Source organism: Stigmatopora nigra, chromosome 8 (assembly GCF_051989575.1).
Source record: "Stigmatopora nigra isolate UIUO_SnigA chromosome 8, RoL_Snig_1.1, whole genome shotgun sequence".
NCBI lineage: Eukaryota > Metazoa > Chordata > Actinopteri > Syngnathiformes > Syngnathidae > Stigmatopora > Stigmatopora nigra.
Genome location: NC_135515.1, coordinates 5,519,244 through 5,539,442, shown reverse-complemented (window position 1 = coordinate 5,539,442; position 20,199 = coordinate 5,519,244). Strand labels below are relative to the sequence as shown.

The following is a 20,199-nucleotide window of genomic DNA, read 5'->3' as shown; positions in this document are numbered from 1 at the left end:
CACTAGGAAGGGTGGAAAAACTCATCTTACATTACAGCAACATTGTCAGCTGAGCTTATGCAACGTGACTGTGTTTATAGTTATAATAATAGACACTTGTGTTACACACCATGATTTTGGAGCAAATGGTCCAGCAGACTCTGGAGATTGGGCTTATTTTATTACTGTTTATTTCATGGCGATATATTTTGTATTCAGTATTTTAGACTGGATAAAAGAAGTTAACCGAATCTAATGTTTTTTTTCTATTATGGAAATAAATAACACATTTAAAAACAGTTATGTATTGGCAATTTCAAAAATATATGCATGGTATTTCATTTTTAAGTGAAAAAGGTATCTGGTTAACATCTTGCCACCTGGTAGTCCTTCCTTTACTCATAATAAAATGCCATCATCTTTTGCCACCTTCCTATAAGCCAAACTAATAAGTTGTACATAAAAACTCACTGTTATAAAAAAAAAACCTGCACCGTATATAAATATACAACTAACGTTTTCACTAATCAAACTTATTTTGCAACCAAACAGATGTGAATAATACAAGGATCCTCAACTTCTTTTCGACATCATTGTCATCCTCCATGAGATTAATTAAGCTTTTATTCTGTGCCCCTAACACCTCCAGACACACTTAGTCCCAATTCAATAGTGTACCACTCGACAGTCAGCATATAATTATCACATATATAATTTGGTTGACTACCAAAGCTGCCGATGGTCCACGGTGTATACTCTTGTCTCTCATCCGATACACATTACATGAAATCCTCTTAGTATTTAGTGAAGTTAAATGAGAACACATTTTTTTTTCATTTCTTCTGGCTCTATGGCAGCAATAATTAAGCCAGTGATCACTTTCCAGCCCTCGGGGACTGTCCTGCTCCTATTTAAGACCAATGTGGTGGCCTACATTTCCCACTAAGCCCAACATTATTATCACTAATGATGTACGTAAACCCACTTAATACTGAGGAGCACATTAAAAATCATATTTTGCGCACTTTGTTAAAAATATGGAAAATAACTATTTTAATCTACTTCCTTTTTTCCCTCATGTTAAGTGATTTTATGAAAAATATCATTTAAATAATACAAAATAGATATTTTGTAAGACTATGCTTTGTGGAATTATATTGCCATCAGTTACATTTTAAAGCCAATAGAAAGCTATTTTTAGTCTGCTAAAATAGCCCTGGGAAAACTAGGGTTATATTCTGCCCCAGTTTTTAAATAGAAATGCTAAATGGGTAAAAACATTTGGATGGGGGTTTGCCTGCATGTGTACTCTTTCTTATTGTGGTGAGTCGAAAAAATTGAGAGGCATTGGCTTTTAGGAATAAAATTTAAAATATGCAATCAATAGAAAACCAAATCCCCAGGCCATTTTCACAATGTGGCCCATAATTCTTAATCCCCAACATGCTAAAACACTTCCCAGTGTCTTTATAAAGAATAGTGCAAAATTCATGTCCTTCTATGTCCATGTAGTTAAAGAGAAATTTTATGAAGTTCTCGACGGTGGTTCAACTTCAAGTTGAATAGCATGAAATTGATCACTCAGCAATTTACAACCTCCAGCAATTCCAGCTAAATGAAGCACGTTTCTATCTTGGCAGTCAACTCAGCGGTGTGCCTGCACAAACTTGAGCCAAATCATATTCTCTGAGTCACAGCTTACACTTGTGCTGAATCAATGTCAATTTTAGATATAAGACATCACTAGAGTACTTTGCTTAACTCTACAGTGTATTTAAAAAGGTCATCCAACTGAAATCTTACATATAACATTTCACTCAAGTAAAAGTACTGCTGTGCAAATGTACCCAGAGTCAATGTAGCCTGTTTAAAATGTACTCAAAGTGATTATTTGATTGTGTGTTTTAACTGGAGGAGCTACAAAAAAATGTTGTTGAAAATATTCAAATATATTACTGCTCTCCAAAATGAAAAAGTCAGGCAAAATAAATTCATAATTTAGGAATCCATCCCAGACACGGAAAGATTAACCACAAGAAATAATAGCGTGGGAAGAAGGGCAAGAGCACGGTTTCTCTGAGTGAGAAACAAAGAGAGGATAATGCCCATTGAAGTAAAATCCACAAGTCGAGGTTTTGATCACTCTATATCTCAAAAAAGCGAGCCTCGGCGTGCCATTCCCACACTCTCTCCACTTCCACGTTTTGTCGCCATGGCGGTAAGGCCATGTCAACACAGTCAAATTCAGCAGGACAGATGCTGCCCATTAGTAATAGAGCGAGATCAGGTGACACAATCTTGAGTCGGGTCGGACTTACGTGACACACAACACTCACAAATAAAATGAAGGGATTGGAGAGGAAACACTTTTCATCACTGAAAGCCTTGCCCAAAAATACTTGGATAATCTATAAAAGCTAAAGTAAGCTCCACCTATGACACATAGTGTGATAATATTTTGGGTGCATGCTCTGCAACCAGTTAAACTGAAAAAATGCATCAGTAATGTAACTAAAGAAATCAAATATTGCTAGAAAACCTAAAGAGTTTGACTTTTAATAAAACCAGTATCCCCCATATTGCCTTTAAATAAAAAAAATTGCGGACATAAAATGAATGTATGACTTATTAATTAGGAACTCACCTGTAGGGCATCCCCGTCTTATGGGTGACCGTTTCCTCTTTCCCCAATCCGAACATTTTCAGACACCAATTGCTCTCCATCTCTCTGAGCAACGCCGCTCTGTTTTGCTGAAGCGCCCCCTGCCTTCCAGAGTAGGTATTACACCTGACATCGGTGGAGTTGGCGTGACCATGACCTTTCGTCCCTCCGCTCGAGCTCACCGAGTGTTCCCGATGCACCGGGGGAGGTTGGTGTCCCCCGACCCCACCTCCGCTGCTCCGGGCGGCTAACATGGCGCCCACTTGGGACGACTCAAAGAAGAATTTGATTGGTCTTGACGCTGCAGCTTTCGTCTACTTTTTTTCCAATCCTCTGCTGTTCTCAGACTCTAAACTTCCCGGGATTTGTTTGGCACATTGCTCGTCTTATTCTCCGCTTAGTATGTTACCGCGGAGTCCACGCTGGGGCTCTTATAGCCTCGTCCACCCTGAAACAAGATCCGGGTTTTCTTGTCCCGTCACTGCTCTGTGCTGACCTCAAAGAAGGGAGACGAACATGCCAGGGTGTCGACCATACACGAATACATAAACGCACACACACGTGCCGTGCAAAGTGTACACGGGCAGTCAAGTGTTTTAACTTTTTACAAGTATACGTTTTACTTTAAGTACATGGAAGGACACACCATAAACGAGTATCGTTCTTGTTGGATTGTGTTGTAGACGACACGTACATTGGCATGTTCGACTTTTTTTTTCTTTTTCCAATGACGACTCTATATTTACACACCTTCTAGACTTCTTGGGGTCTTGGAATTTAAACACCATTCTTCATGACATAAGACACGGTGTCAGGATAGCTCGTAATGTGACATCACGCAACATCTTTTTTTTTTAACTTTAAACTTTGTCTCAATGGGAGAGAGGCTATAGGATAAATTGGTTGGAAGATTGAAATTAGAAGCTGGGGAATGGCACAATGTAGTAGATATAAAAGGTGCCATTTATGAGAAAAGTTGGTGGAAAAACAAAATGTTAGGATGACTGACCTCATTTTTCAGAGTTTTTCAATTAGAATTCTGACTTTAGGCTTTTGTGAAGGTCACTGTGCCTGTATTCAAAAGGAAAAGAACAAAAAAACAGTTAAGGCCAGCAAATACATCTGAAAAATTACTTTTGTTTGCATTTTTAAGTGAACTTATTTAGACCAAAGTGGAAAATAAAATGTAAATCTCACTGTAGGAAGCCCATTATTCTTGCAGCACATTCTTAAACATTGAAACTATAAATATAGCAAACATTTGGTGTTTAGGCCACACATCCCAGCAAATAAAACCACTAAGTCCAGGGCTCAAAACATTCTTTACACTATTGAGCCATGAAGAAGACAATATAAACTGGGTTCTGTGTGACCAGTTTCATGATGAACCCTTGAGTTCACCATGTGGCTCCAACAGAATGAAACATATGCAAATCCCTTGTTTTGACCTTCATAGTGAATAGTGTTGAACCCAACTGGGTATGAATGTGATATTTAGGGGGGGTTGTGGCCAGATGAGAATATAACACATGACTCTTATTATCTTCTTGAGAAAGTTAAAGCACTGTAAATTAATTAGTTGTTAAAAAGCCCATTCAGATGATAATTCATCTGACATTTACATGATGAACTGAGAATAATTAACTGATATACAGTAAATAAAGACCCCCTCCACATATACATATATCCCTAATCAGACTATAGGCAGTGCTGTCACATGAATAACAGAGTAATGACAGTCGCACGAAGACTATTGGTGGTGCATATGTGCACCTTTAAATGTGAATTAGCAGCTGCCCCAACTTGTCAGCGAGCCGTAAATTCAAAACACATTCCTTCAGCTCTCTGTCACCCGTCGAATTTATTATTGTGCACACTGACAACTTTGATTGGGCACATTCACAGCTTCACAGATTCTCAGAAAGGCAGATGCTCATGAACACGTGAACATACTAATGTACTGTGGGAGTGGCACACAATAAATAAAATATGGGGAAAAGTCCAGAAATGCACAAGAAAACAGCTACAAATTGAGTATTTTTTAAGGGTGCAAAACATTATATTTTCAAATACATTTATGGATATCTGAAAATATATCATGCCAATGGTACAGAATAAGACAAAAATGTGATTCAATGAATTATGTATGTACATTAACTAATGCAGTTTAGGTCTGACGAGTGTATTTTCATCTATTAAGTGTTAATTTTATTGTCTTTGCCGTTAACATTACTATATTATGTAACAATCTAATATCTCCTTGTACAACTATTCCCTATAACCTCTCACCTAATCTTCAATATTGCTTGTTGAGATTGTTGCGTTGACCTCTGTAGCGGCGGTAGCGAGCGATGCCGAAGTGCCTGTTGATGTTCCGTCACGTGTTTTATCATGGGGTCTCATCATTTCCTCAGTATTGCGTTCAGGTTTGAGGAGAAGAATATAGCACTTTGGCAGGAAGATGCAGGCAAGCAGACCAAAGCTAGAAGCCAGGATGGCAAAAATCTGAACGGCTACCATGAACTTGCCTCGTGTGCTGAGGTAAGCTGGGACAAAGGAGATCCAAACGATAAAGAAGACAAGCATGCCAAAGGTGACACACTTGGCCTCACTGGAACAAAGCATTAGAAATTGGGATAAAAAAAAAAATGTTAGGATAGGTTGACATTTTAGGATTCAAGTGAATATTTAGGACTCTCCCACCTGAAATGATCTTCAAGTTTTCGCGCTAGGAAAGCAAAGATGAAGGCTACCACAGCCAGAAGGATGTCATAGGCAAAGATACAACAGATGAAGACCACAGAACCTTCATTGCACTCCAGGATGATCTTAATATTCTGAGCTGAGGTGTTCTTCATTGGATAGGGCGGTAAGACGATGAGCCACACGGTACAACCGACAGCCTGAGTAAAGAGTTAATTCATGAAAATAAATATTAACAAGACACAAAATAGCTCCAAGATGATACAGCATGTAAAATGTTCTACTACATTATAATATCTTCACCTGAATCAACGTTGCTATGGCAGCGATCACCCTCTGGTGGGCAAAGGTGAGCCCGTCGGGCTTCAGCCGAGGAGCGATGTCGCTGAAGCTCGTCGAGTTGGTCACGATGACGTCTGGGCTGCCGTTGTTGGCTGCTACTTCAGCCGCGGCTTTGGCGGCTTTGGCAGCGGCCTTGGCCCTGGCACGGCCCGCTTTCATAGCCTGCGCTCTCAACATCAGCAAGGCGGCCTTGCCTGGCATAGAACGATAGTGGCATTACAGTGAAGATAATCTGTCCCACTGGAGACATTCCTGCCATTGAGGCTCAATCCTCAATGCATGCATTTCTTCTTCCCTTACCCAGAAGAGAGGAAAGGCACAAAGCAAAACCCAGAGCCAGAGCAACCTGGCTGGTCATACAGCTCCAGTGCTGTGGTTCTCCCAGGAAGACAATTGAACAGAGGAAGGTCACCATCAGTGAGAAGAGCAGCGAGAAACTCAGTAGAGCGTCGTTGGCTTTGACAAGAGGAGTGGCCAAGTGGACAACAAACACCACCTAAAATTCAGCATCATATGTTACATTTACTACTGCAGGTCTGGAGTTATGTGTGATTTCTACTGTGGTATTAGTTATGGTCCAAAAAAAATATGGTAAATCCAGTTGTCTTTGTTGTGTGATTCTCACAGATACTCCAAATGTGACAAGCGCTCCAAAGGCGGAGATGACAATCAGAGTGATTCCCAGTGGCTCGCCAAAGGCCAGGAACTCGATCACCTTTGGCACGCAGGTGTCATGAGCGTCATTTGACCAGTGATCACCACCGCACAAGACACACTTGCGAGCGTCTGTAAATGACAAAGGGAAATATTAGTTAAAGTTGGTTGCAGAAAATAGACATTTTAATTTTAAAAAATGCCACTGAGTTAGAAGTTCCTTTATTATGACTTACTATTCTTAATAAAAACGGATTTGCTCCTTGATTTTATGTTTTGGTCTTATGATCTATTATAGCGTTTTATTTTGGCAGAAACCCAAATTTGAAATGAACATTTTTCTATTATGCAGTCAATATATTTGTTTTTACTCCCTTCACTGAAAAAAGAAAAAAATAACATTAGATTTGTTCAGTTTATTGGTTAGGGGGTTGATTTTATTTAAATTTTTATGTAGACTTTTAAGTAGACCTTTTACATCCCTATTTTTCATATCATTAGGAAAAAGGAGGTTGTATATACAGACTTGTCATGTTGCTAATTTCGCCATCAGCACAGGGAATGCAGTCATAGCAGCAGACCGGTTCTCCCTGTCGAATCCCTTTCCTGGTACCAGGCTTGCAGTTCTCACTGCACACGGATCGAGGAGGCTAAAGAGCACAGGTGCGCGTATGTGAAATTTCCGCTACTTGTTTCTAACAAATCAAACTGGATTTGCGACAAATTGAACTCATGTACAACTAACCTCCAATGCCTCATTGTTCCAGACAATAGAGCCATTCATTATGGTCAACTTATCTGCTGGGTCTGCTGAACCATTGTAGTGCCCAACAGTCACGTAAGCTATTTCCCCGTTTCCTTCAACAACCCAGTTGATGACATCGTAAAAGCCCTCCACGTCTCCATCAGTGAAGTAGACCTCCTCATTTGTGTGGGGCACTTTAAAGTGGACATTCTTCAGGTAGTACATGAGCTGCAAATAAGTGTCAGATTCATTAGAACACACACTGGTACTGACCAACCAATAAAAAACATGTTTTATTCTGTCATGTATTTACATTTACTGTCAATCTATCAAATTGGTACTTCTACAAATTCCCTAGAAAATCCAAATGTGTTTTTATAAGTAAGCTATTTTAAAGTGCACCCACAGATTGATGATGTGGTTTTAAGTGGGGCTACTCTTGGGCAAACATCGAGCCCCTTACGAGGGAACCCTTCCATCTTGATTCGATCGATTTGAAATGAGCACAAAATGTACCTGCCACGGTTCAAACTTGGTGATGTCCGTGCATCCGATCCCAATAAATGGCCCCTGTCCTGGTTGGCAATGCTCCAGATTGTGCAAAGCATGGGCAACAGCGTAGACTGCTTTGTACACACTACGGGAAGACATTGCACTGTGAAGACTCCACATATAAAATAGCAACTACAATGAGAGAAATCTGCATTGTCCAAAAGACTGGATCTTAAAAAGTGTGTGACAACCTGTAGGTGATTCGCAACTGGGAGATGTCAGAGTATGTATTTTTGAGTTGAGGCAGGGACTCACTCCCAGTGCACAAACCAGCAGGAACAGCAAGTCCTCCTGCCTTAGGCGATGTCCCGTTGGCCTGCTCTTTGGCCTTTTGGAGCGCTTTACCATAGTCTAATGTGCAGTTGAAATTCTGTGAGACACACATATTGTATAAATCAGGTACTTGTCTGGATCTGTTCCATCATCATTAATAATTATGCCTCATTAATCCGCAACTAATTTTAAAAAGGAAAACAGTACAGCTGATTCCACCTCTATCTTTGCTGTGTTTGATTGACACCTAAAGCAATCATTTTTATTGCACTGACCGTCTCCCAGAATTCCTCAGTTAGAGGGTCAGCATAAGGGTCCAGCTCAAGTAAATGTTGCTGAAGACCCGGAATGTCAGCTCTCTTCACACCAAATCCGATGGTGCCCCCCAACACAGAGCTGGCCTGGGAACAAATATTGGCAACCATGTCATATTAAGCCATAAGTAGGATTTGTCTGACAAATATCGGCTCTTACTCCCGGTTGGTTAATGAGCGCTGAAGTGATCCAGGCTTCACTAGCAATCCAAGTACGATTGGTCACATTTTGATGAATCAGTTCCATCACCAGAGGACTGAGGTCTACATCTGATGAAAAGACTACAATGATCATAGCTGTGGACTCAACAATGGTTTGGACTATTCGCTGGATATCCTCTGGTGAATTCTCCTAAAATTTCAAGATGTGGAAATTTGAGACAAAAGACAACAAATCAATGGGGAACTCAATTACAGATGCTTACCTTGGGCAGGGTTTCTGAGAAGGAAATACAGACGCCAGCCTCTTCTACCTGCTCCTTGAAATCTTTGATGCCGTACTTGCCATAGTCATCATCTGCAGCTATTGTACCGACCCAGGTCCAGCCGAAGTGCAGCACTAACTGGGCCATGGCGCTCGACTGGTGTTTATCATTGGGAATGGTCCTGAGGAAGGTGGGGAACTGGAACTTGCTGTTTAGGGCAGAGCAGCTTGAGGAGTAGCTGACCTAATGAAGAGATTGATGAACATGAGCTTGTACTTTTTCAATGGTGGACCACAGCTTTGGCAAAATTCAACTGTTTTTGTCATATTTCTCAGACAATACCTGTGGAAAATGGTAGAGTCCCAAGATCCTGGCAGTGGCAATGGACAGATCTGAGCCACCCGCTCCCACGAGAGCAGCCAAGGGAGCACCATTGCCACATCGGTAGTTGGGCACTGCCTCATCTTGGCCAGTCAGATATGTGAGAGTACCTTCCACAGCCTTGGAGATGGTGAAGCAAGAGTCGTAGATGACGTAACCCAAGTCGGTGTTTGGCAGGAGATTGTCCATGTTGTTTATTTCATTGATTGCAAACAGCATTGTCTGCGTCCAGCGGAAGGTGCGGAAATTCATTCTAGCATGCCATGGGATGATCAAGCCAATATTATTAAAGAATTTGACCAGACCAAACAACACACAATGGAAAAAGCTCAACTCACCCCTCACAACCGGAGGACACTGGTAGCCTTGAAGTGTTGCCGTCATGGGAAGCAATGCTCATATGAACAGGAAACATCCCACCGATGATGACCTTCTTCTTCTCTACATTCTTGTAGCCGCTCAGGTTGAACTTGGCCTTTAACTTGCAAGTGGCCTGAGCAGAAACAGAGGCGTAAACGTGGAAAAAGACACTTAATCCGAGCCAAAGAACACGGGACTCCATGCTAAGGCGGCACAAGCGAGATTAAGAGGAGCTTTGTCGTGTCGATACGTTGAAGCTGCCTTCTTGCATCAGGTGTTCCTTGCATCCTCAGGGGAAAAGGGAAAAGGGGTAGCTGCAGAAACTTGCAACAATAAGTCAAAAGAATTGGAAAAATTTAATTGTATTGTGCACAAGGTCTAAAAGAAGAATACTATGGTCCAACATGGGTCATTTGGGGCAAAGGACAACGTTCCTATTCATCAAAAAGCCTAATTCAAGTGAGGCAGGCACATAAAGCAGCTTAATTGGCCACATTAGGTAACGTCAAGTTTCTATATACGCATGAAGTCAAGCTACTGTTCTAACCATGTCCCCTGAGTCACATACAGTGTTGTGGTGGTTGACACGACTTGTCTGCTCTTGTCTCTCAGTCAGTTGGGACAAAAATAATACATCTGTCACTACACATAAACACTTCCAATGGGCAATACACTATACTTTAAAGTTGATTGAGAAGAATATTTTTTTTTAAAACAAATTATATTATTACTCTTGTTTTTTGCAAATATTTTCCATTTCCAGCTACAAGAAAATGAAAAAATACACCAAATAAGTAAATAAATCCAAATAAGTTTTAACACAGAGGTCTTTATTAAAGCTCAGTTTTCATAGTATAAATTTCATTGTTGAAACTGCATGCAAGAGGTTTGTTTGGAGGCACGTTACTAAAGAAAAAAAAAACAAAAGAGCATGATAAATTTGAAAAATGACCCCCAGATATAGGTTTGCATAACTGAATCATGTTGATATTGCAATTCAATTCAACAACAAAATTATGTTTAAGATATCAAGCCACTCTTTTTCATGGGGCCATATAACAAAAATATACATTTAAAGGCAGTTGACAGAGGCAATAAGAATCACAAAATGTTGCTAAACCATTTGCTTTAGGGTAATTATGCCATTAAAAGTAGACGCCCATAAATGTCTTGAGCTTGGGTTTTTGCTCCAACTCAGTTAAACCTGAGCCAGGTGACATTTATATAGCAAGGTTGATATATAATAGTTAATTCAGAATAGAAAAAAAAACATTTAAATTGGAGCAGGAGACACCACTCAGTTAAGCGTTCAATTTGGCCACACCTCCCAATTTAATGGGTTATGTTTATATAGCTCAGAGGCTTTATGTTAAAAAGTAACAAATGTGCAAAGATGTACTCTTGCTCACTGCAAGAGCAGCAAAAAAAAGACAACCACAATTTACAAGTGATTATGTACTAGTTCTGTCATTACGGTTTAAAAAGCATACATATTGCAGCATAATGAGAAATTGTTATACTAGTATATATTCTGGAACTAGCAAGATCCAGAACTTGTCACATTAAAGAGGAAAAAAAAACCTAATACGACAGGCACATACAAAATTATCCATGATTTTGGCCTCTTTCCTAGCTTTATAAACACCAGCCATTATATTCAGGATAACAGTTGTCCTTTATAACCACTTGGAGACGCCAAAGACAGCAGCGTGTGCTTTTGGCAAACCAGAGAGTTTACAAAATGAATTGGTCACACCAGGTTGTTTGTTCAGTTCCATTTTGGACTGTAACCTGTCTTCTTAGCACAGTATGCAGGTAGGGGGTATAAATAGCTAAATCCAGGTGGTGTGTGGAGTGTGCATGTTCTCCCCGAGCCTGTGTGGGCTTTCTCTGGGTACTCCAGTTTCTTCCCACATCCCAAAGACATGCACAGTAGCCCGATTGGACGCTCTAAATGGCACCTAGGTATGAGTTTGAGCCTGAATGGTTGTTTATCTCTTCGTGACCTGCGATTGGGTGAACACAAAGACCCAAAGCCAGCTGGGATTGGCTCCAGCACCCCCCCCCCCCCCCAACCCCAGTGAGGTTAATTCAGTTCAGAATATGAGGTGAGATTTTTTTTAATTCATTTTTTAAAGTGGAAGAATAAAACAGTTTCTTTCTAATCAATATCTGTGGCCAAAATCATTAAGACAAGGGGATGTAGGGAACTGTCCTCCATGGGAATGTTGACGAAAAAAGGGGTGGGGGTTAGAAGGGTGTATGGCGGAGATAAAAGACTGGGAGGAGCTTCCCAACCTTCTGAAAAGTTGTTTGTGTGTGTATGTGTGTGTCTCCTGTCACTGCTATGTGTGTATTTTTTTTTATTCCCACTCTGTGGTGCCAGGTGGCTTGGAGGTCAAGTCGTACATGACTCTTGAGATACCTGGGATCTTTGTGATCTCGTTGACCATCTTTAGCACCAGCTGGGAGAGAAAAGAAACCAGAATTAATATCATATAATTAATATCATACACCTGTGATTTATGATGTATACTATGTGTCCTTGCTCCATGTCTTTTACAAAGTGGCAACTTTACAAATTGTGTGGAGCTCTAAACCTTGTCATACCTCTTCTGGTATATGGTTCCCCGGCGTGGCTGGGATGCCAGTCATAAAGTCGCTGGTGATGAACGTGCGGACCACTACGGAGCGTCGGCAGGAAGGCTGCTTGTGTAGTGGGTCGCGGTCGAAGTGCAGGGGAGTGAGGATAACCGGCATTTGGCTGATCTTTCCAGAGAAGCCTGAAAAGGAGAAATAGTTCTGGTTTTGGATTCGAAATATTTGGTGATGGAACAGCATTAACAAAGAAATATTCTCATTTAACTGCACCATTTATTTTCTATTGTGTTTTAATTATTTATTTTTGTATTTACTGGTATAGCATTGGTTAAATTTAATAGCAGATGAGAACATTTTCTTGTTACACATTGCTAACTGTATATTTAAATAGTTTATGGGTCGGTGCTTATGTAAAATAAGAATCCCAGAAAGGAGAGGGAAAAAAATATCAGATAACTTGTTTACCCGACTTGCTATGAGAAATTCCTCTTGTGGGTGCAAGTCAAGTTATATGGCTCCACGAAGGCAAACTTTAAAGTCTGTGCACATTCTTAGTGTAAATATTCGATAGGCTCCACTACGTACGGTCATGCCTTGTCTGATTTATTTCAAACGCGAGATATCATCCCAGGCACAGATTGAAAGAATTACTGCAGACACTCACCAGACTCTCTAAGTATAGAATGAGCAACAAAATCAGCCTGTCTGAGGGTGCCTAGGACGCCTGTGGTCAGGAAAGTTGGAGTTATGTCTATTGGTGGCTCCTTCACGTGGGACCCAAATACATAGACGACTCTGAAAAGGGACGTGAGTAATAAAAAACAGTGTGAGTATGCCACTAGTTACACGAGGTCATTCCTAAAAGAAAATGTGTGTTACCTATTGATGCTATGGCACATGCGTGGGATCAGTCTGGCTAGGAACATGAGAGATTCCCAATGAGGCGATTCTTTGCTTGTGATACCGCACACATAACTGTAAGAGCGGCAATCTCCCTGTAATGAGAAAATATATTATTTAATGATAAATAAACATATGAGCTACAAAAAAAAGAAAAAAAACATGGTGTGTTAATGATGGCAACAAGCTAAAACAGAGTCCCAGTGTACTGTCTCACCACACTTTTGAGGTTTAAGCTGAAAATCCAACAAGGGAGAAAACAAGAAGTGAAAGGATATACACACCCGGAAAAGTGGGGGAGAAAAAAAAAATGCTTAGTAAGAATGACGTTTTTGAAAAGTTCCATGATTTTCCCTTCCTCAGACCAAGAAAATAATAAGCAAATGTGACTCAGTCTTCAAGGGTGGAGGTAGAATATAAAATCATGAAATTAATGTGTGTGTGTGTGTGGAGGAGATATGTATATTTATAAATCACCAACCACAAAATGAGTAATTTAAGAGCTAGGTATAGGACACTTGTATGTGACCAAACAAATAACAAACTGGTCACCTGGACGCCAACAGTTTTGATGGGGAGCAGGAAGGCATTTAGTGAATGAAGGCTGGTGATATGCATAAGCTTTTCTTCTTCTTCGTCTGATATGCATGACTTGACTCTCTGTAGCAAGGCATGTGGCTGGTGAAGACGGAAAAGACAAAACTATATTATTAGCTATCAACAATTTACATTACAAGAGGGGAATATTTTACGTAATCTTGCTTTTTATAAATCATGAGTCTTTGTTAGAAAATGTATAAAACACTGACCTTTTTGACACTAGCAGAAAAGTCTGTCATGATTTTGAGGATGTTGTTGGTTTCAGCAAAATCTTTACAGACATATGGCTCCTCTGCACAAATAACTCTGATTGACAGACCGGGACCTACGTGTGTAGGAAGAAGGAGTTATTTTAGGTTACAGTAAATATATGAATGGGAAAAAAAATCTAATTGCAAGTGATACTCCAAACTTTGATAAATATCATTTGTAAAGATGCCCTGATCTGATAGTAGATGGGTAAGGATCAGTGCATTAAGATTCTTACCAGGGAAAGGGTGTCGTGAGACTATCTCCTCTGGCAGACCCAATTCTCTACCGAGCGCTCGAACCTCATCTTTATGGAAATCTTTTAGTGGTTCGATGACTTTTCCCTGGAGATCAATAACCAGTATCATTATTAACATTGTGAAAGAAAAAAAGTTTGCAATATATAAAAAATGGCTGAGTAAAACAAAGAAATTATTATCTGAATATAATTAGCGTCCCCAAATGTACCTCATCTCTAAGTTTGCGGATGAGCTCGGTGTCATTATGGTGTGTTTTGATGACCTCTGCTTTTCCACTTGCAAGATGAGAAGCACTCTCTATGAGATCGGGTCTCAGGGTACCCTGAGCTAAGAGGACCTCCTCTGGTTTTAGGTTCATCTCTCCTATCACCTCATTTGCCACCTACAAAACAGCAATCGGCAAAAATGTCATCCAAGTAAAAAAATGAAAAGAAACAGCATGCTCTTTGAGGAAAAAAATAAGTTTGACCATCTTAACATGTCAATTAATTGGAAAAAAATGAGACCAACTTGAAGACCAACCTTAACAAATGTATCTCCAATTATTTTCCTTTTCTCTTCAGGGTTTGTGGTCATGTTCAAGGTCTTACTGATACGTTTCCGAGGAGTCCTGTCTTCTTCTGAGATGGGAAGTGTTGTTGTTCCATTGTAGAAAGTGTGTGAGGCATTTACCACTGATCCCATTAAAAGAAATGCCAAAAAAAGAGAACATATACAAGTTTGATTAGTTCCATTGACAAAACATTGCATCTTTCAGACAACACCTACCTTTGAGTTTGATGCCCAATTTGGTAAGGGCCTCTTCCACACTCTGGCTTTCTCTCTTTCTCATAAAACCATTGTCAATGTGAACTGCAATGACTTGGTCCTGGCTGAGAGCTTTGTTGAGGAGCGCCGTGCACACGGTTGAGTCGACGCCACCGCTCAATAGCACCTGACATAAACACAAAAAATGACTAAATTATAAAAATAAATAAAGTCATAGGGTTATCCCTTATGACAGTGTTTTCCATGCATGGGCTTGAACATCCATAAGGTTGCCTTCAAATGCTGAAACAGTTATAATGTGCCACATGGGAGTTTAAAATAACGTGTATACAATGCCATTTTGTGGAAATGCATTTAATTTTGGTGCCTGTGACATTACATCACAAAAGTTTCCATTGCACAAAAAGCAAGGCAGAATAATAGTCTGAATAGTGAGGGCACTCTCAAAATAAAACGTTATGAGCCACTCTCATCTCACTCCCTTGAGATGAAGCCTAGTTTATAAAAAGGCACTTAGGAAGCTGATGAGCACTTTTCAGAAACAATGGTTTCATTTGAGTCCTTAATTGGTTCTACCTATCCTGTCACTCCTCCCCAAGTCATTACAACACCTCAGGCACACACTAAGTCCCCAGTTGAATTTTCTAGTGTTAGCCTGGACTTTTTTTATAATGTTACACTCACCAAAACCTTGGATTTGCCGACTTTTTCTATGATATCAGTGATGCAAGCCTGTTGGCGGTTCTGGACAGTAAAGTTACTGGTGCATCCTGCAATCTCAAAGAGGAAGTTGCGAAGCATCTCCATGCCACGCTCTGTCAAGTCCACCTCGGGGTGAAATTGAGTTCCATACAGCTTCTTTTGCTCATTGGCAATACCTGGAAGCAAAATAAATGTAGACCTCTGTTAGAAATACACATAAAAAAACAAAACAAAACAAAAATGCTGCAAGGTTTGTCAACAAACACAATAACATAATATTTGCCCTCTTTCTGTATTATTGGGTTACTAACAGTGTGTGTACACAGTTGATACGCAAGTATGCATAACCTTTGAATTTGTGTGTGCTACTTACACCATGTGTACACATGAAGAATTAGCTATTGAAAAGGCATCTGATGAAATATTTTAGTCATATAGACGTTGGATATAATAACTAGAATTGGAAATTTGCTCAATATTTTGAGTAACGTGAAATGAAGACTTATTGCTTGTGTATGGGCATATCAGGTCCACCATTATTATTTAGGTACACGATGAGCACCTTTTTCTAATTGTGAAATGTCAGATTAACAAAGGATTTTTTTTTATTATTTGGGGATGAGACCTGTCTTTAAATTAAACTGCATGTGTAAAACATAGCTCAACTTAGAATAAAGTATTCACACTCACCTGCGATTATGTTTCCCGATTGTGCCACCACTTTAAAGCCATCAGCAACTTTATCAACACTGTCTCCATGAGTCAAGAGAACCACTTCCTCCTTTTGAAGACCTCTGAATAAATAAACAAAAACAAGCATTGCTACAGTCCGTCATCTTTCCATGTCGATCTTTTTCATTTGACCACGGACACGTATCGAGAAGAGAAAATTGAGGAGCTTCAATGCGCTAGCTTATATTGTGTAAAATAAATTAAAAAAATATATAGGAAAACTTACCTGAAGAGTGAGCACGAATTATCCACTCCAATACTGAAGACTCCATCCTCCCTTACACACTTTTTGTGAACTGTGCCACCAAAAACTTTATTCATCATCTACAAATGAAACACATAACATTTAACAGGCCTCATTTTAGTTTGATGAGACAACTTCATAGTGAATGATTTAGAGCTCCAAGCTGCCATAGAAAAGCGAACTAATGATGCTTTTATGTTCCTCAGTTAGTATCAATGTGTCCTTGAAGCAAGATGATGAAATCCCAGATGGGACATGGGACTAGAACAGTAAGCCTGGAAATCATGGTCAAGTAGAAGCTACTCAAATATGCAGTGTGATCCTATAAAAAATCTCCCTCCTTTAAAAACAAATGCTGAACATCATCACAAAATCTGATAATTTCAGAATTACAGTCAATTTGACATACCTGCATTCCATAGCAAATCCCCAGGACAGGCTTTCCTATTGTGAAAATAGCAGGGTCAAACCGTGGTGCATCCTCTGCATACACGGAAGCAGGGCCTCCTGAAATGATGATTGCCCTAAACAAAACCACAAATTGGAGTTGTATCATAACAACAAAATTATAGTGCTACCAAAAAAAGATAGCTCTTGGGCTCTTGTAATAGATTACCTGTAACCTTGTTCTCTAATAGCAAAGGCAGGGGTCTCCAACGGGAGGATCTCCGAGCGCACACACAGCTCTCGCACCCGTCTGTCAATGACTTTGCCGTATTGGGCGCCGGCATCCAGGATGGCCACGGCTCCCTCATACGACCCATTCTGCTCGGTGCTGCCAATCTGCAGCTAAGTAAAGTATACAGGGGTTACAAAATGACGCATTTGTCCATGAAAGTTCATCGCCGACTTAACAGATAACGGTTTCTACTCTTACTAGAATCATCTGACTGACTCTGTTAAGATTGAGCTGATGAAGGACATGTGACGGGCAAGTACTTCATAAACGTGCTAAAACAATTTAGCTCACCAGGAGAATCACATGCAACTCATGTGAGTGATTATCAAAAATTATCTAAGAATTCAGTGTGCTTTTTATTTACTTGATTAAGAATTGTTTTGAGCTAACCAATCAGAATGCATTCCCTTGAAATGTGCTAAGCCCAAAATTTGCATTGATTTATTACTATGTAGTAACATTTAGAGCAGAACAATTTCCATCTGACACCGTGGAGGACGAGATCGGCTCTTAATGCACTTAAATCTGAGACAAAATTACAAATGAGAACAAAATTCCGCTATGGCAATGTTATTTAACCATTTAAGCACAATGCATGATGTATTTTTGATTTGGATACACATTTAATGTCAACCAACGAGTTAAATCAATCTACACCATGTCAATGATTGAATTGAATGATCTCAAATGCATAAGCCTGAATATGAAAATCTAAATATTATTAGTTAATTCGATTTTAATAGGAAAAGATGACATGAGCCAGACTAGGGAAGTGACATGAACCCACGTGGGTTATTACTACGCTTAGATCTCTCATCTATCTGAAAAAAAAGCACCTTCCAAATCACAATCGTCAACGATAAAGAGATAATAACCCACTTTACCCAAGGACACAAAGATAAATAATAGCAAAACAATGCGATCGGTATTTACCTCACTCAAGCCCGCAAACCACATAAGATAACTGTGGAATCAGAACGCTTGTACATTGACTCCCAAGTTTGTGACAGTGGCCGAACGAAATCACTTAGCTAGCTAAACGTCATTATCAAAGCAATAGATGCGATGGCTCCTTATGATAAATATACTCGCCAAAGCACTGATTTTATTTCACCCTCGACCTCCGAACCTAACCCACAGTACTGATGTCGCATCCCTGCGGGCGCTCAAAAAGAGCCAACCGGCAACTAGCTTTTAGCATGCTAGCACGTATACATACTGGATGGAAGGATCCGAGCTAACTTAGCGGGGCTATGCTAAACCCACGCGGCGACTTCATATGGTGCGGGTTCGGCGTTGTAGCGAAGCGATCGCCGAGAGGACGGAGCGCCGGAGCCCGGTTAACGGACGACCCCCAGTTTGGGGCAAACGAAAGGCGGCATCAGGCGCAGGACACCGTTTCTATTCGTCCCCCTCGGTGGTCAATGTGAACACATATACCAACTTTCTAAGCAAATCGACCGAGGCCCATGTTTAAAGCGACGGGGAGTGAAATCATGAGCCTCATTCGGCTTCACCGACCTTGCTGTCTCCGTTGCACATAGCCATGGAGGAACGCTGTGTGGTGGAATGAGCGCTCCCCTTTCGCCTTGCTTTTCTCGATCGGGTGAGAGAGAGAGAGGGAGGAAAATAGAGAGAGAGTGGCTTTCTAGTCCCAGACTAAAACACACACTGGCTTCTCGCTGTGAACTGGACTGTCAGCGTCTCTCCTCCTACTGAACACTCGTTTCATTGAGGCCAAAATAAGTGCGCGTGCGTGTTTACTTGTTAAAATACGCACTGACTTAACCACAAAAGGCGCATTTTAAACTGAATATCTGTCCTATTGATTAAATCCCTGACTATTTTTTGGTCATGTACAATAACATCAACTCATAAAATGTACTTGATTTTACAATTTGGGTGAGAGATTGTGCAATATTATCATTTGGTATACAACAAACATGCAACCACTAAAATGTGATGTTTTTGCAAACCTTGAATCAGTGGCCAGGGGAAAATGACACACACTCATAAATAGGGGCAATTTAGCATGTTTTTGGAATGTAGTAAGAAAGCAGAGTACCCAGAGAAAACCCACACAAGCCTGAGGAGGACATGCAAACTCCCCACAGTGAGGACCCACCTAGGATCAAACCCTCGAGCCTAGAACTGTGAGGCTGACACGCTTACCAATCATCCACCGATGATAAACAGATTGATAAATGATTAAAATGGTAACAAAAATGATATAAAATAAAGCTATGGTCTTCTACAACTCTCAAAATTTTGATGTTTTGATGATATTTCTCACAATTCATTAAACAGCAAGCATAAAACAACTAATGTCCTTCATATATTTACAGAAAATGGATTAGTATAGGTAAAATACACACAGGCATATGGTTACAATTGAATTTGTCCCCATGCATGTCACATGGTGATCTTGAATTATGCCTGCGACTTGTCACATGCCATCTGTGGTGATGAACAGCTTCACAAGAACTCATAGAAACCACAAGGCAGAACGTGATGCTGTTAATTTCCTCCAATTTAAGCTTGTCAACATCCTTTCGATAATGTAGGATGTAGAGATTTTTTAAAAGGGGGCCAAACACATGAGTCACACCTATTTCATTTTATGTCTTTCTGGCCTATAATTTATAACCATTTGTTTTAATTATTTAGGATTTTTCTTTATTCCTGTAATGATAACAGAAAGTGAGTGAATGCTGTCAGATCCTGCTTGTTTAAGAGGAAACCTAAATGTTGAATCTTTAAACTGTTCATGCTGAAACAGTTGGAACAAAGTCCTGCAAAAATAGTTTGGACACCCCTATTTTAACATATACTTGTTATTGCCTATAACAACAATAAATTAAATAAAACAATAATTGAATGTTAAATGAGGACCGCACAATAATATCCTGGGAATAAAAACATAATAATAAAAACTATCATTTGTACATGAAGAGGTAACTATTGATGTGACAATTTATCCATTGTGCAAACATTTTTTTAATCACTAATGTAAAATGTATTGCCCACAGTCGAAATGGTAAGTAAACGGAATATTTCTGCTTGGTTTTGACACG

At 40.0% G+C, this 20,199-nt stretch overlaps 2 protein-coding genes across 3 annotated transcripts; both read right to left on the bottom strand.

The window, feature by feature from the left end:
* Positions 1–4,627: 4,627 nt before the first annotated feature.
* On the bottom strand, positions 4,628–9,460 carry vmn2r1 (vomeronasal 2, receptor 1). Its single transcript, XM_077722379.1, has 14 exons — positions 9,369–9,460; positions 8,992–9,283; positions 8,650–8,892; positions 8,385–8,576; positions 8,186–8,311; positions 7,829–8,007; positions 7,602–7,722; positions 7,086–7,313; positions 6,867–6,990; positions 6,312–6,472; positions 5,987–6,182; positions 5,648–5,880; positions 5,345–5,544; positions 4,628–5,252 (listed from the first exon to the last, which is right to left on the bottom strand). The coding sequence occupies exons 1-14, from the start codon at positions 9,443–9,445 to the stop codon at positions 4,931–4,933; spliced, it is 2,694 nt and encodes an 897-aa protein (XP_077578505.1). The 5' UTR covers positions 9,446–9,460; the 3' UTR covers positions 4,628–4,930.
* Positions 9,461–11,494: 2,034 nt separating this feature from the next.
* On the bottom strand, positions 11,495–18,865 carry gmps (guanine monophosphate synthase). Of its 2 annotated transcripts, none has more exons than XM_077723111.1 (16): positions 18,647–18,865; positions 17,063–17,235; positions 16,856–16,970; positions 16,429–16,526; positions 16,161–16,264; positions 15,453–15,646; positions 14,769–14,934; positions 14,523–14,674; positions 14,209–14,382; positions 13,979–14,084; positions 13,701–13,816; positions 13,444–13,569; positions 12,871–12,986; positions 12,656–12,786; positions 12,001–12,173; positions 11,495–11,855 (listed from the first exon to the last, which is right to left on the bottom strand). In XM_077723111.1, exons 1-16 carry the CDS (start codon positions 18,671–18,673, stop codon positions 11,754–11,756), a joined length of 2,073 nt encoding a protein of 690 aa, XP_077579237.1. In that variant the 5' UTR covers positions 18,674–18,865; the 3' UTR covers positions 11,495–11,753. The 2 variants fall into 2 exon arrangements, with proteins under 2 accessions (XP_077579237.1, XP_077579238.1); XM_077723112.1 differs by lacking the exon at positions 18,647–18,865 and adding an exon at positions 18,059–18,207.
* Positions 18,866–20,199: the final 1,334 nt, after the last annotated feature.